The following is a 16731-nucleotide window of genomic DNA, read 5'->3' on the forward strand; positions in this document are numbered from 1 at the left end:
GGTCAGAATACTGTATTGAATCTTCATTCTCCAGGCTTATCTAATCCCAGATCTATAGAAAAACCACTCCATGTCCTCTTAATGAAGATATATGAGTTCATTCCTTTGAACACAGAAACACACACGAGATGGTGAGTGGTTTTGGCAATCCGTGGGCCACTTCTGGATGCGAAGCCCAACTACCATCCACGTTAAGGTTTAATTGAAAGAGAGAGGAGAAAAAAATAAGCCACAGACAGCAACAAATGGAAAAGGGAAAGGAAGACAAAGCCCAAGGAACATCTTCTCCCAACTAATTAATCAAGTGCTTTGTTTCCACTAACATATCCGTGTGTGGAGGCTGCCCTGTCTATTAGACTGCTTTCCAAACCTGAGCAATGTAAATACTTCTCAAGACCAGCCAGCGAAATCTCCATCGATGTGCCATCTTACATGGGACTCACACGCTCGTGTTTTGCTTACATTTTAATTTGCTTCTGCTGGATACTTACCCAGTAATTGCTTAATAAGATTAACCTTCCTGGCAATGTGTGGTGAATCTTGATTAAAACATCGGAGTGAAGGATTATTGTATACCACAAAAAAATGGAGGGGGTGTTATTTAATTAACTTATTGCCAATATGTCTTGATTGTCTCTTTGAAACACTAGAAAAGTAGTCGATTGGAATCGATTCAGGTTATCTAAATGTATGGAATTAGGGAGTGGGGAGGAGGGAGGTCATTGGGTTGAGAAATTCTAAAGTCACATTCCCTAAGAGTGAGGAGAGCATGCGGACACTGTAATCTTTCCAGTCATTTTATAAGACAATCTATAAAATCAGAAGAGATCTGACATCCTCAGTCATTGGAAGTCTACTGTTTTGGTGTTGGGAAAGAAAGTGCCTCGATTTATATTTCATCGAAGCAATTTAAATTTTTCACACTTTTTTTCTAAGTATCTTATTGACCAAATCCAGTGAACAATGATTTAGCAAACATTTTGTCTGTCTCATAACTCATTTGGAAAACATCTGAACTAGTGATGTTATATGACTTGCACAATGTTTTTAAAAGCATGTAGCATGGAGGGGAAATTTCCAGTCTTTCCGAAGACACAATGTAAAGTGTTTCCTCGTTTGTTAATTTAGAGACGCAGATTTGTGGGCCCTGTCCTCTGAGGTGAGTTTTCTTCTATTTTCTGACCATGTTGGTGGGGGATGCTACAGGGGAGAGGAGCTTAGAAATGGAGCTTAATCCCCGATGAAGGGGTGGCTCTTTTAATTGATGGGGGTCTGTGCAGATCAGTGATTCTCATTTGTGAGGGACATTATTTAAAAAACATTTGTACACGACTTCTGAACACAGACACACCAAATGCATTCCTGGGCCTGATGATAGAAGATGTACATTCACTTTCAAATGTGTATTCTGCATTTTTCTGAAAGAACCGGGTGCTGACTTGTGGATTAAGGGACATTAATGGATAAAATGTGGCAGAGATTCCCTAAGCAAGTTCTAAGAGCAACACCCTTGACACTCTAGACAGAGCAGATTCTTTATCATGGGGGGTCGTCCTGTGTGGAGTCAGGGTTTTACAGTATCCCTGGCTTCTATCCACTAGATCTACGTCCTCCAATTGTGACAATTGAAAAACTCTTCAGACAGTGCCAAATATCTCCTGAGGGGCAAATATCCAGGCCAAGAGCCAGTGCTGTAAAGGAAACTGAAGAAAGAGATGGTGTCAAGTGCAGGAGGTGAATGGATTTCCGATCTATGGCCAATGAATTTGACTCTCGGCTTTTTGGTCAGTTAAAGCAGAACATGGTCAGTTAAGGAAAAGTAGACTTTTCATTCTGAGATCGAGTTTTACTTAGTCGATAATGGAAAGCATATCGTTTCATCTGCAGATAAAACTTTCTCATGCTTACTTACAGGTAATTTAGTGGTATGATTGTGACCGATGAGTACAAGGTTCTTAGAGATAGATGAAAAGAAAAGTCCGAGTCGAAACTTCAGGAGAGCTCTGGGGAGAATGACCTACAGAACGGCCTCTTAGGATGGCTAATGAACATTTCTGAGGGTAGAGAACTTCTAGAATCTTCTCTGTGGAAAACAAGTGATCTATGGAAGGCTCCAGTGTCCTGCCCAAAGGTGCACAGGGCACAGATCTGAGTTCAAATTTGCACCTGTCTACCTGTTTGCTTTGGGGTAAGTTTCAAGAACATTCTAAACCTCAGCTTCTCAGACATGATTTCCTTCCCTTTAGAGTGGATGAAGTTACACAATGCTAAGCCTGGCATGCAACAGGTGCCTAGTAAATGTTACTTCCTTCTTTTTTGAAATATCCCTGTGGTTATTTTAAGAAATGGGGAGAGGGTTGAACCGGTTATATATTCTAAGCGGCAAGTTCTGTGTTTGGAGCAACTTTTCAATACGATCTCCCCTGTTTGCAATTTCCATCCTGAATTAAGCAAACCCCAGTTCTGCCAGCCCTGTTGGCTGTGCCACTGGCTGTTCTTGTCTTTTAATTGCTCCATGTCCCCCCTCCCGGCAGTTCTGTTTTCTTTCCTCTTTCTTAGCACCTTGTTAGCACCTATTTTTTTTTTTTTTTTCCTTAACTCTGCAAGAATACAGTTGCCTGATTGCTTCAATAAACATTTCTATTGTCCCCTTCACTGTTCTGGGAAGAGAGGCTTTGTTGCCAAGTTGTCAAAACTCCTTTCTATTCTCCCCCAAAGAAGAACAGCTCTGAGCCTGTCTCTTTCATGCCAAGCCAGGCGAGCGAGCTCCCCGGGGAGGCTGTGCCTCTCCTCTGGGAGAGGGACCCAGTCTAGTGGCATGTGTGGCCTGCTGGTCCCTGCCCTCTGATTAGGTGGGACTTCCTCCTGCTGCTGCTGCTGCTGCCGCTCCAGCTGCTGCTGTTGCTGTTGCTCCTGCCCAGGCCTTGGGCTGCTTTCAAGTAGCTCTAGACCGTGCCAGTTGCTGTAGATAGCATAGGTATGCACATTGCTTGGAGCAGGCACCGTGCCAGCTCCCAGCGACTCCAGCCAAACACAGCTAACAGACAGGAACAGCAAACAGCTTTTAACGGGGGCACCTATGAAAGGCAGCGATTTTTTTCTTCCCCTTTCTTTTCCTTTTTGCATACCTTCCAAGATTTGGATTAAAAAACCTGAACCAGCTGGTGAGGGCTCTGAATTTTCCTGTGACCTCGAGGGCAAGCAGCAGCTGGAACCTCACCTTTGCCTCCAGATGGCAATGTTGCCCCATCATCGTTTCCTGGTAAGCCGGTCCTTATCCCATTGTTAAAGGTGTGTCCATCTGCCGGCTGGAGTTGCCAATTGAGTCCGAGCAGATGCATTGCTGCAGGAGAGACAAAGTAATGAAAATATGAATAGATAATTCAGCAATGCAAATGTCAAGGGGGAGGGCCAGGTGCCTTTTTCCAACTGATTGCCTTTTAAGGAAACTGCAGTTCAAAAATGGCTTGCCCTAAGCCACAGGGATTAGCTAAATACAGAAAGCATGTCAATCTCAGTGGCTAGGTCTCCTTCTCCTTGTTGCTGCTCACAGCCTCAGTGGGGAGGATCCGTCCTGCTGGAGAGAGCAAGGCCCAGATCCCCCAAATGGTGAAGGTGGAAATGCCCCTTCAGATCCTGGTGACGGGGACACTCCATCACATCACTCTTTCCCGGTACTCTGGAGGCAAGTGCTTTAGACTGGTAGTCCGGGGACTTTGACAAGGATAGTTTCCCCCAAACTACTCAAGATTCAACTCAGCTTCAAACTGAGGCTACGCAAACGGCCCCCACCTGCTGGCCCCACGTCCCCCTCTCACATTCCCACGCCGCCAGCACTCCCAAGGTGTGTTGGCTCCTTTGAAAGCCTGCTCCCTGTTTCCGATCTTAGAACGATATTATCTCCCCCCCACTCTTCATGGTAAGTGGATCCCTTTCAGCACATTGTGGAAAAAGCTTATGGGGGCGATGATGACAGAATGGAGTCCTTCCCCGAAAACAGTGCTACGCTCTCTCCCCTGGAGCATGGAATAAGACAAAGTGTTCTGGAGCGCTGCCTGTTCTTCGCCCGGGAATCGGGCGTCTTTGCAGAAGTCTTACTTCCATGTGCAACACACGCCTCCAAAGAAACTGTGGCCTTCCTTGTTACTGTGCCCCTGAGCCCCACAGTGGGTTTAGCTCAGTGCACCCTCCATGCCTGGCGGTTCTTGGTGAGGTGTTTTCACTGAGCGGAATGAAAGGCAAACCCCATGCACCTGGATTCTTTCAAAGCTCGTCTCTAAGAAATGCTTCATTTGTGAATAAATAAGAAGTTCCTTCCCTGTGTACTTCCCATCTAAACAACAGCCGCGCCTGTCTGTCTGGTGTTTCAATGGACACAGGTTGACGTTCCCGGCTCTGCGGGAGAGAAAGGGCTGTTGACAGGGGAAGCTTCCGAGTTGGACGCCGGGAAGGGAGAAACAGTTAACCACAGGAAACACAATTAACAATGCTTAGGAAATTGTTCACATAGCAATTAATTCTGCATGCCTACCACCACTTAAAGTCAGGCTGCATCCCATTAAGGTTAAAAACCTATCTTCAAACAATACAGCTCAGAGAGATGGCTGCAGATCAGGGCGAGGCGTCTGTGAGTGTGTGCGTGCTTTTCCCTCACGCACCTTCCCATCTCAGAACCACATTTTCTTCCTCTGCGTTACTCTGAAGTGTTCGGCCTGCCGTTGCAACTTTTTGAGATGATAAATACTAATAAGAATAAGTGACATTTACTGTACACTTTCTGTCAAGGTAACACCTAATTTTCTCCTGCAGTTTATCCATTCTATGTAGGTCACTTACTTGAAGAGACCAGATTCTATTGCCTCAAATAATGACATATTTTCACCACACAGAGGTCAGGAAATGAGAACTAATCGTGGCAGCTTTGAGATAACGATAGCTTCTGATTTGTAATTACCAGGTGATGGGAGCCAAGGAATTAGCTATTTTCAAATGATTAAAAAAAAATAATGATGCCGGTGGTTTCTTGGGGTCTGCCTGACCACCCGCTGCTGCACTGAAGCTGTGACCCTTTGGAGGAGGGTCCCTGTGGGTCAAGGTACCTGCGGACAGGTGACAGGCACCGGCTGCAGTTGGGGCCCCGCCCTAACCAAGCTTTGACTTTCACATCTGTAGGAGGGGGCAGTGGCACCCCCTGCAGGTGAAGATGCCAACCTCCCCAGCGCCCCATCCATGGGGACCTGTTATCAAAACTGCTGTTCCCCAGGCAGTGCTCAGTCCTGTCACCAGGGACAGAGCACAATGCAGTGGTGCATTCTGGGAGGACAGCAGACCATACCCAATCCTACAGGACACAAAGGGGACCTCCCGACAGTGTCCTCTGTGACTTCAAGGCTGCCTCCCCCGCTGTCTTTGTTTGGTTTGTTTTGGGTTCCAGAGTCTCTCTTTACTTTTTTAAAAAAATGTATTCTGAAAACAAGAAAACTAAAGATGGGGTGCAAAGGGTTAGGGTCAGAGTGTATGAACGACTTCACAGACAACTCCCAGAAGTGGAAAGAAAAATCAGGGAGAGAGATGGAGATGGGGAAGAGGGGAAAAGCCAAATCTGCTGAGCGGAAGACCCGTCCTCCCAGCAGAAGCAACGCGACAAAAATGAAACTCAAGTTCAGGCATATTTCCTGTTGTTGGATTGAACGTTAAGTAAATAAGTGAGAATTATGTCGGGGGTACAACCACCTTCTCGTTGTTTGGGGGTGTCTGAAATAGGCTTTTGTTGCACTGATTTTTTTTTTTTCCTCGATCAGCCATTCCTTGTCTCTCACTTGAGTAAGAAAATGAGACTGTCTTTCTGGCCTGTGGGAACAGACTCAAGGGTCCTTAGGATAAAGACCCAGGGGAGCTGTGAAGTAAATGAGTTTTCTGACTAATGAGAATTCTGCTTCTTATTCTGCTACCGATTTGTTCTATGGGTTGGACTGAGAAATCGGCCTTTCAATCAATCTCTCCCTTTACCTTTTGCAAAGGTTTCTGTCACAGGTGGAAAAAAGGTTCCTCAAGGCCCAGAGAGAGATGATGCAGCTGGAGGCCCTGGAAGATCCGACAGTGCGTTACCCGTAAGGCCCTGCATCACTTTACCAGGATAGATAACGGCTCATGGGGGAAAATGTGGAAGGCTGGCTTGCAGAATAAGATATGCTCATAAATAAAAATACACAATACAAGGGGCAGGGGGTGAGATGAAATGGCGCTGGCAGCAACATAGACTAGTTTCCAAAAGAAGGCTGTTGTGGTTATCAGCGTATCAAATACCTGCTGTCATTTGTGGAAGCCCTTTCATGAGCAGGCATGGTAGTAGCTGTTTTTATTTATTTATTTATTTTTTGGTACCAGGGATCGAACCCAGGGTGGTTAACCACTGAACTATATCCCCAGCCCTTTTTATTTATTTTTTTTATTTTGAGACAGGGTCTCCCTAAGTTGCTGAGGCTGGCTTTGAACTTGCAACCCTCCTGCCTCAGCCTCCCAAAGCAGCTGGGATTACAGGCATGTGTCCCTGTGCCTGGCCAAGGCATGGCAGTAGCCATTCTGCTGACATATTCTGCTGGTTGATACTACTGTCACCCCCATTTGCAAACGACTGACTGAAGTTTGATCACAGAGAGATTTCATAAGCAGAGTGGAATTGTAGTGGTTTGGACTTTCTTTGCTTCATCTCTCATACTGATGTTGTTACAAAGTGTACAGGCAAATGGTGTCTCAGCAAAGTTTGTCTGTTTCAAAACTCAAGACTTTCTCAGTGGGATTGATCAATAGCCGTCCACCACAGGTAGCGCTTCTTCCTCAGAAAGGTTCTACTTGATGGCCTGGTTGAATTTGGGAGTGGCCATGCGACCTGGCGGCATACACTTTATTCCATAATCATCCTGGGTCTTGAGTAAAGGTGATGTGGTCACAGCCATGGTGGGTCAGTATGGTGGTACGCACCTACAATCCCAGTGGCTTGGGAGGTTGAGGCAGGAGGATCTCAAGTTCAAAACCAGCCTCAGCAAAAGCAAGGTGCTAAGCCCTTAGTGAGAGCCTGTCTCTAAATAAAATATAAAATAGGGCTGGGGATGTTGCTCAGTGGTCGAGTACCCCTAAGTTCAATCCCTTATAACCCCCTTCTCCCCCCAAAAAAAGAATAAGTGAAGAAAGAAACTGTAACAGTTGGGAGCCATCTAGAGTCCAGGGTTTTTCCTTACAGCAGCAAATCTGAGCCAACCCTGACTTAAAAAGAAAATGGGAGATGGCATTTTTTTATAAAGCAGATTTTTGTCTATTCTTTAGATTTTATTGGGTCTGTCAGGATCCTTTCTGTACTCAAACAGGAAGTGTTAATGCCTGTTCAGGGCCACTATTGTTGTTTTCAGGAACAATAAAATGTCGCTCATTGAACATTATGCTGTAGTTCCTCCAGGTCTGATCTGTTCTCAGAGACAGACTCGGGAAGCTGAGCATCCCTGGAGCAGACACAGTTATCACTATTTCATCTTGAGATTTTGTGTAAATGCTGGATTCATCAATTTTCATTTTACTGGGACAAGAAATCTTGGACGTACTAGGGTGGTCCCTCTCCCTTTGCACCTCAAATGGTCCAGCGGCTTATTCCAAAAGGTCTGATTCAGGCCATGTTAGGGTCAGAGTTGAAATGAGTTTGGGAGGCCCTCTCCCTGCTGTCACTCCCCTCCAACTCACAGTGAAAATGTACAATTCATCATGATTTGATAGGCTCCCCCAGAGAGACCCTTGGAGAGAAAAATGGGGCTCCATGGGTCAGCAAGGACGGGGCCGGAAGGACTCCAAGGAGGAGCTTGAGGAATCCAGGTGGCAACTGGGAAACCAGCCACTGAAAACACAGCAGGCAGCCAAGTTCTGGAAGTATCCCTCTGGCTAATTGGAGAAAACTTTCATAGAGTGTTGAAAGGAACCAAGGCTATATGGAAGGACCACACACAGATCCTGGGTTTCAGTAAGAACAATAAATAGACCTACCTGGAGTTAGTTTGATGATTTCTTATGTTTTGGTGCCAGATGGTCTCTGAAGAAATACTCAGAGGGAGCCAAAGCAAGAAACAGGGAGGTTGCGGGCAACTGGAATTCTCTAGCAACCATAGGACAGGGAGATTGAGGCCTGGAAAAGTGGTAGCTGTGAAGGGGGTTGTCTGAAATAGTAATTAGGGTTTGTGTGGGCCCTGCTGGGTGCCATTCAGGACCTTCCTTGTTCATTGGCTGGCAGAGGATCAACCTGACAAGAAAGTCAATCAATATGTCAGCAATACTTCCCAGAGAGCTGCTCAGCCCCTGCTTGTCAAAGAGGGCAAACATGGAAGCCACGGATGCTCTCTGTTTGCTGAGCAGGCCCCCAGGAGCAAGGGGTATCTTTAAAGATCAGACTTGTCGATATATAACCTGAGGAAGAGATTGGATTTTCCCTTTGAAAATGGAAGACTGCGGGCCAAGCAGAGCTCAGGGAGGTCCAGGAGGGAACCAAGCCTGCTGAGTCTGGTGGCTCAGGGTGCAGTCAGATGCACAAGGGGCCTTTGAGGGAAGGCGAAGCTCATTCACGAACCAGGAGGATGATGGGAAGGGTCAGGCCTGGGCCTCCCTACCTCTGCACCAACCAATTAAGTCCACAATACCAGGACTCCTGTGGGCAACACAGCTGATTCCAAACCACCGCTGCTGAGAGGACAGCGTTGCAGTGGGATCATCAGGGCTACCAGGCACACCGCTAACCCTGACCTTGGGCGGGCAGCCTGGAAAGGCACCTTGGCAATCAGCGGTGAAAATGAACACATGCAAATGAGTCTCCTCCATGACCATGACAATTCACTTTTATTTGACAACATACGAGCGATTGGGCTAATTACCTTAACATGGCATTTATTCGTTACTTATCATTCAGTAAATATTTATTAATACCCACTGTGCGTCAGGCATGTCCATCATGAATAAAGTCGTTAACAAAACTAAATTCTTGCTTTCATGGAACTTATGCTCTAGCGAGAGACAGAAACTAAACAGAATTGAAAAGCAGAGTGGGGTCAGGCAGCGCAGAGGGGTAGGGATGGGAAACTGGAAGTTTTTAATGTTTTCCAGTTTCCAGCTGGCCACGGATGGTGTCTGAGCAAAGTCCTCCAGGAAGCGAAACAGCAGCTGATATGCACATGGGGGGAAGAGGACCTGAACTGGTGTAGAGAAGCAGGAAAGGGGAGCGGAAGGCATGGGAGAAGATGCATCTGGGGAAACCGTTTTAATCAGCTGTGGCATCACTGTGACCAAAAAACTTGACAGAGCAATTCAGAGGAGGAAAAGTTCATTTGGGGTTCATAGTTTCAGAGGGTTGGCCCACTCCATAGCTCTGGGCCCAAGGTGAAGCAGAGCATCATGGCAGAAGGGCGTGGCATAGAAAAGCAGCCAGAACATGGCAACGGCAAGCAGAGAGAGCTGCTCACCAGGGAGGAAATAAAAACCTCAAAGTCATGCCCCCAATGACCTCCTTCTCCAGCTACACCCTACCAGCCTGTAGTCACCATGAGTGGATTAATCCACTCATGAGGTTATACCTCTCGTAATCTATTCATTTCACCCCTGAAAATCCTTGCATTGTCTCACACACGAGCGACTGGAGACCACCACATATCCAAATCATGACCAGGACTTTGCCTTTTCTTTGGATGAGATGGGAGATGTTAGAAGAATATTTTTTGAAGAAGATGAAAGCTCATTTTATTCCATTCTCGTAGGAAATGCTAATATGATCTACATCTTATAGATAAGAAAATTGAGCTTAAAGAGGTTAAATGACTTGCCCCCAAGTCACAGAGTCAGCAAATGGGGAACCTGGGACTCAGACCCTGACACGAGCAGTGAGCACTCCAAACCCCGTACTGTCCTGCCAGTGACTCCATTCCACATCTTTTCTGGAGGACCTCTGTCCTCCGGGTTTTCCAAGTGAATCATTACTTAGTCAAGACTGAGCATGGCTGGAAATTCTTAGCAAATGATGCTGCTCGTGAATAGACACCTCCTTTTGTAAGTGGTCATTAGTCCACCATGAAGATGCCCACGGGCAGGAATCAGGATGTTATTTAACTTAAATAACAACAACAGCAGCAAACCCCTGCCACTGTCAATATGAAATAGATCTATTTGGAACCTTCAGTGGAGGGTCAGGCTGGCTAGCCACCAAGTTTGGTGCCTTCATTCCCATCCAGTTTGCTTCTTGTCCTTTGGGGGTGCAGGAGAGGACAGCAATTCTCTTTCCTTTTTGAGGAAAGAGGGGGAAGCCTCTGTAGTGCCTAAATGGCACTACAGAGAATGCTGTCAGCGCCAAAATTACCTTCTGCCTAAGAAAAGAGATGCAGATAGACCACGAGGGATAACATTCCCCAAAATGCCTTAAGTCTTAAAAAAGGAGTTAAAAAATTAAACCTCAAAGGAGTTAAAAAAATAAAATAAAAAACCCTTTCTAACTGCCTTGGTGAAGTGATTGCCTTATTTTCCCCAGACAGTGTTGCAATACACTGAATGGAATAAATTTTCAAAGCACCACATGGAAGTGACGCCCACAAATCCCTCTTCTCGTAATGGGATTTGTGCACCTATCTCCCAAGAACGCTCTGAAAACTTGCTCGTCTCCGTCCAACTTCCAGCTTGCAGCTTCCAAGGTGGTTGCAAAGCTCATGCTCCAGGAATTGCAGAGGAGAGGAAGGATGAGAGGTAGATGTGATCCCCGAATCCTGGCAGGACCACTTGAAATACGGGGCTTTGCAGAAACACCACTGCGTGCAAGTCTCTCGGCACTCCCATCCTCCCACTGTGGTCCTAAAAGGTCCTCAGCAGGGATTTTGTCTGTTGCTTCCTGATTCTAGACCTTCGCCAACGTTGGGAGGCTTTCTGCCCCTCCTGCATGTCTGCCAGGAGGACAAGGTGATTGTTCCAAGAGGCAGCTCTGGGACCAGCCAGCAGTATCTTTTTGAGGCAAGAGGAATCCACACAGAAGGACTGTGTATTAATCTGTTCTGGGGACAGACGCAGGATGGTGCGGCCAGTGGGAAGTGGGATGAGATTAACCAATTCCTGTGTTTGGAAGAGGCCAACGAGGCTCCTTGCAGCTTATGACTGTGCAGGGCCCTGGGGCTGGTGTCCTCCCTAGCCTGTCCCCTTGGGTCCCCGTCTGCAGGTGCACTGCAGGTGGCCACTGTTGATACTGTGGGCGTGTGCTGTCTGGTGTGCTGCAGTGACCTCTAACGACAGTCTCCTGCTCTCGGCATCACCAGGCAGATCAATACGCAAGACAGACACCCACGCTCCAGCCCTCTCGTCTCCCTGCGCAGAGAGCCCGGTGGCCTGCAGATGCCACTCAGGCAGGCCACTGTCCGCCACGCTGCTCATCCTCATGCAGATAAACACCCGCCTGGAGCGGACAGCCACACAGGGTATCATTTCCCACCTCAGACCACCCTGCTCCTGCTGCTATTTTTCCCAGGAAAGAAAGAAAATAAAAGCCTTTCTTTCTCTAAGAAAGGGCCCATGTGATCAAAATACCTTTAGAGAATGATAATATCAGGAGGTTTTATTCACCGAATAAATCAGGACCTGGGATTTTAAGAGCTTTTGTGATAACAAAACACATCCCCACAATCCACACATAGACACCTAGACGCATCTTTCTCCTGCCCCGAGCTTGTCATTCAGTGTTGACAACCCAAACAATGTTTGTCTTCCTTTAGAGAATGGCCACCAGCAACCCTGTTAAAGAGGGGGCAGATCCGCAAGAACACCAACGACAAAGGAAAGGCGACCTGGGCGGCACATGGCCCACGGCCACCAGAATGCTAGGAAGCAGACATTATGAATGTTTTAGAAGGTGAGATGTCATATTGATCGGGAGATGTGCAGCGTGCACTGGGACAAAGAGGAGGAACTCTCCCGTGAAAAGCAGCCTTCTGCGAGAGGAAGCGGCTCAGGTCTGGCCTCGCCTGGACTCTGCTCTTGGGCAAGGTCTTCCCTCAGCTGTGGCAAGCCGAGGGAGGCCGGCTCATTTCCCTTCCTGAGTCGCAGGCGGCACCCAAGCAGCAGCTCCTGATCTGAATCCCCTGATCTGAACTCCAGGGTCCCCCATTAGGCAGATGGAAGCTGGACAGAAAGATGGAGATGGAGAGGGGCTTAGGAATCAGGCAAAGGAGCAACCATCTCCCTGTCCTCCTTGGCCCTGGGACACAGCAGATTCATTCTTGGGAGGGCTCAAGTTTCTTCTCTGCTGCTCATAAGCAGGTGACCCTGTGCAAACCTCACTGGCCCTCGGCTATGCTAAAAGCTAACATTTTTGTCAAGCACTGTTTAAATCCTTCACACATGTGTCTTCATGTACTCCTTACGACGAACTAGGTAGGTACTGCAGCTTCCCACTATACAGAGGTGGGGGTGAAGGCGTGGGGGTGTTGGCGGGGTTGGTGGGGCAGCTGCTTTTGGAACCAAGCACCTGCTGTTAACTCTGTTTTCTTGCCCTTAGCCATGGGGATGGATTTTGGAGAACATGGCATTAGGCGATTGTGCCACTGCGAGACCACAGAGTGCACTCACACACACCAGGACAGCTATGCTCTGCCGTGGGACAGAATTTGTGGGACACTGTCCTGTAGGCAGTCTGCTATCATGCAGCACAAGACCGTATCTCCCCGGAGTGAAGGAAGCTCCCCACTGGCTGGCAAGTGGAGGGTGTCATGCAGCGGGGACCTGGGGGTTTCTGTGCCCAGGAGCCACTTGGGAAACCGTCTCACCTCCTGCTGGATTCTTTGCTTGTCACCACGTAGGTGTGCTCTTATTGAGCCTGAGCATGCGCTGAGTGCTATGCTAAGTAGCCATTGCCAATTTTTATGAGCGGTGATTCTTGCTTTCACATTTTGCAAATGAAGGACCAGAGGCTCAGAGGACGGAAGTACCGAGCAGCTGGTAGGAGGTAGAGGGCATTGACACTGGGCCGTGCGACTTGAGGCCTGCTCTCAAGTGCCACACTACCCCTTCTACAGCAGGACTACAGCCCACAAGCCCACGGACAGGAAGAGGGGCGTGTTCACCAGTGTGGCCTCCCATTGGTCCAGCCCTCTTTCAGAGATGCCTCTGTGCGCTGCTTTTCTGCACTGCAGGAAGGGAGGCAGAATCAGTCAAGATGGACCTCAAGGGCCACTTGGTCCCAGACTGGCTGTAGGGACAGATGGTGAGCCTGGACCTCACCAAGGTGAAATGACTTGCCCAAGGTTAGAAAGCCCCCTGGCTGGCTGAGCCAGGATCTGGGCCTTGGCAGAAAATTCTGAAACCTTACAATGTGATGCTTTATTAAAGAGGCAATGAGGGGCCTTCCAAGATCCCCCTTTCCTCACCCACCGAAGATCTCTATTATCCCTACCTGCCGGTGAGGGCATGCACAAAATAACCTGTTAATAAAATCAGCCTTTCTGGTCCTCATTTCCCTAGATCAATATCGGTGACAAGTGGCATCTACTGCAGAACTCAAACCAGGATCTAAATCCGTGTTCCTGTTCCCACCCCATCTGACCACACGGTGGCCGGTAGCCTGCTTCCCCCGCCGTGTGGACGTGGTACTCTTCCAGGAGTGAGCGACGTGTTGGAGAAATGAGGATGTTGAACAGATTCTGTATGTAATTTTCATTTCAGATTGGTCATTTGTTCAGCAAAGCCCAAATCAGGCACACGGGGAGACTGCCAGTGTCCCTTTCAATTTTTAATTTTTGACATGGTTAGCGCAAGTTCTTTTTTTTTTTTTTTACCGACTCAGAAATAAAAAAAAAAAATCCTGGATTAGCAAATTGGGCTTGATCTTTCTCTTAAATGGCTTTTCGATAAGTGGATGTCACATGGCTAACCTGAAACATTTAAAACCTGATTCTGATGGAAAGGAACATGGAATTAGTTCTATCTCCCAGGGCCTGATTAGGTGGTAGGCAAGGAAGTCAGGCGGCACGGCCGTCTTCCTGGTCTGCGATACTCTGAGTCTCAACACAGTCAACTTCCTGCCAGGAGAAAGTGAATCTGGGAAAAAAAAGAAAGGATAATTTCTTTTTGGAAAGCAAGCTACCTGTACCTATTAAAAAAAAAAAAAAAAAACTACGTTTTCATCTGCAATTAGATAAATGACACAATTAGACTTATTTTGAGTTGGTGACAATTTAGTTAATAGAGCTAATTTCAAGGGTTTTATGTGACACTCAAGTCCCACATGTTCTTTCGTGTTAAAGGTACACACTGCTCTCAACAGGCAGCGGGAGGCAGACAGCTGTGACACCTTGGGCTTACACAGAGCATCGTGGTGACAGCGGGAAGACATTGGACAGGCTCCTGTTCCTCCCTCCTCCTCACGGCTTGGGTCCCAGCCCGAGTCCTAGCTCTATGGAGGAGCCCAAGCCAGGCAGGACCTATACCCCCAGGGGGTGCTGGTCTCTCCTCCGATGCCAGTGACACTGTTTCTATATGATTTCTGCTCTCCAAACTCAGGCAGGAGAGCAACCCCTGAAGTCTGTGTTAATGGTACAAAGAGGGTGGAAACGTCATCCATTTATGGTGTTTAGAGATGGGTACTCTGAAAAGCGATTAGATTCAATGAGGTCATTAAGGGGAGCCCCCTTGATGGAATTTTGGTGACTTTATAAAGAGAGGGAGAAAGAGCACACAGAGAAGCACACACACATTCCAGCCCAGGGGCCCTCTCCAGAGCTATGCCATGTTGTTTAGACCTCCAAATTATAAGACAAAATCAACTTCTTTTCTTTATAAAGCATCCTGCCTCCAGTGTCTTATTATAGTAAGGAGAAGCTGACTAACAGAACCAGCCTGGGATCCCCTGGACCTAGACATTCAGAACTAAAGAAAGATTGAGCCCTGTGTAAAATTTACTGACTTGTTTTCATTGCTTAGTGCTTTTAGAGTAAAGGTTCAAAATGTGTCCCCTACTTGATTTCATTCAACTTTACAGGACACTCTAGAGGTAGGTATTGCATTATTCCTGTTTTACAGACAAAGAGAGCTTATTGCAGTCATACAACATACCCAAGGTCTAGGGTTGCTAGATTTTTTTTTTCTTCTTTTAATTTGCTAAATCTGGCTGCTCTACCAAGGTCACATAGTTAGGACTAAATCTCAGAGACATCTTTGTTCTTCTGCAGCCCCAGGAATAGCCCTCTAATTAGTGCCCTCCACATCTCTGATCTTTGCTTTCTGTCAGGAACAACCATCCCAGGTAACTGAAGTTAGGCTTCTCCTCGGAAATGTCCATGATTTCTAGTGTTTTCTATCCAGATCATCATTTGCATTCTGCTTCTGGGCTAGAACTGCCCAACAGAAGTATCACACAAGTCACATTGGAATTTGAAAATTTTCCAGTAACATGTTAAACAAGTACAAGCAAATGTAATAAAATACCTTAATCCTAGATCTCTAAATGTTATCAATTCCACATGAATATACCTGTCACAAATAAGGTGACCTTTTTTTTTAAATTTTTTCACCAAGTTCTGAAAATTTGGTTTGTTTTTCATATAGACACTGTATCATGGTTCTGATGTTAAATGGTCAACAATAAAAGTCTTGTTCCATCAAAATGATAAAGGCATTGGTAAAGAAAACAATTTATAGTTTCTTTAAAAATTTACATGAATTCAGCTCTTTGGCAGCACTGAACAGGCATGAGTCAAGTGACCAGCAGTCACGCATGCCCACTGGACAAAGCAGATCCGATCCCGTGGGTTGACTGGGTTCTGCTGGCTTCTTTCCTCTCATGCTCCTGGAATGTTCCACATGCGTGCCTCTCACAGGGTTCACCGCTTTGCAGGGTGGCTGCTTAGCTACCCGTTATCTTCTGCTCCCCCATTTTGAGCCTTGAGCACCTTGGAAGGTGAGAGCTATTCTTTAGCCCCTTTCTAATTGATCTGCACACCTGCATAAGGTTTAGGACCCTACAGTGTTTAAGAAATGTTGGCTGAAGGTAAGAATGCCCTGAAAATTTGTGTTTTACAAATTCACTCTTTTCATCCCACAGTGTTCCGAGTTGGGAATCCCCGTGGTAACCGTAATAAGCCATATCCTGAGTTCTAACTCTGCCAGGTTCTCAGTTTTCACTTGCTTTTAAGGCAGTTACCGCTTGATTATTAAAAGAAAATCAACTCTGAGCCCAGTAATCAGTGAAAATCTTCATGGATTTTACTGAATCTGATCTCCAACTAATACCATCATTTCTTGACTACATTTAAAAATCGAAGCCAGGAGCCCCAGTGCATGCCAGTCCGCCCAGCTACTCAGAATGCTGAGACAGGAGGATCACAAGTTTGAAGCTAGTCTGGGCAACTTAGCAAGACCATCTCAAAAAATATAAAGGACTGGGAAGGTAGTCCTGGGGTAGGGCACTTACGCAGCGTGTACTAAGTCCTGGGTTCAGTCCACAACACACAAATAAACAGGTAAATACAGAAATATAAAAATCAATCCCCTTTTGAAAAACATGAATCAATATACTCTCATTCCAAAATAATACTTAGGATATACAAAGCTTACTGTATTAGTTATAAGGTTTTGTGATACATTAGAAAAAATATAACCACTGAAAGAAAGAAGTTTGCCCAGTTGGTCCACAATGTACCCATGTTTCAAAACATCATGCTTCACACTCCCTCTGGATTC

General features: G+C 46.5%; 1 protein-coding gene across 19 annotated transcripts in view; it reads right to left on the minus strand.

Annotated features, from left to right (window-relative positions):
- Positions 1-16731, minus strand: part of TENM2 (teneurin transmembrane protein 2) — a 657515-nt gene that overhangs the window by 177900 nt on the left and 462884 nt on the right. For 17 of the 19 annotated variants that reach the window (XM_079145381.1, XM_079145388.1, XM_079145390.1 and 14 more), the window contains one exon: positions 3221-3343. The exons of the other annotated variants lie outside the window; for them this stretch is intronic. In XM_079145381.1, the coding sequence (XP_079001507.1) occupies positions 3221-3343 (123 nt within the window). The remainder of the gene's footprint in view (positions 1-3220; positions 3344-16731) is intronic. 19 annotated transcript variants of the gene reach the window in all.

Source organism: Sciurus vulgaris, assembly GCF_902686455.1.
Source record: "Sciurus vulgaris genome assembly, chromosome: 6".
NCBI lineage: Eukaryota > Metazoa > Chordata > Mammalia > Rodentia > Sciuridae > Sciurus > Sciurus vulgaris.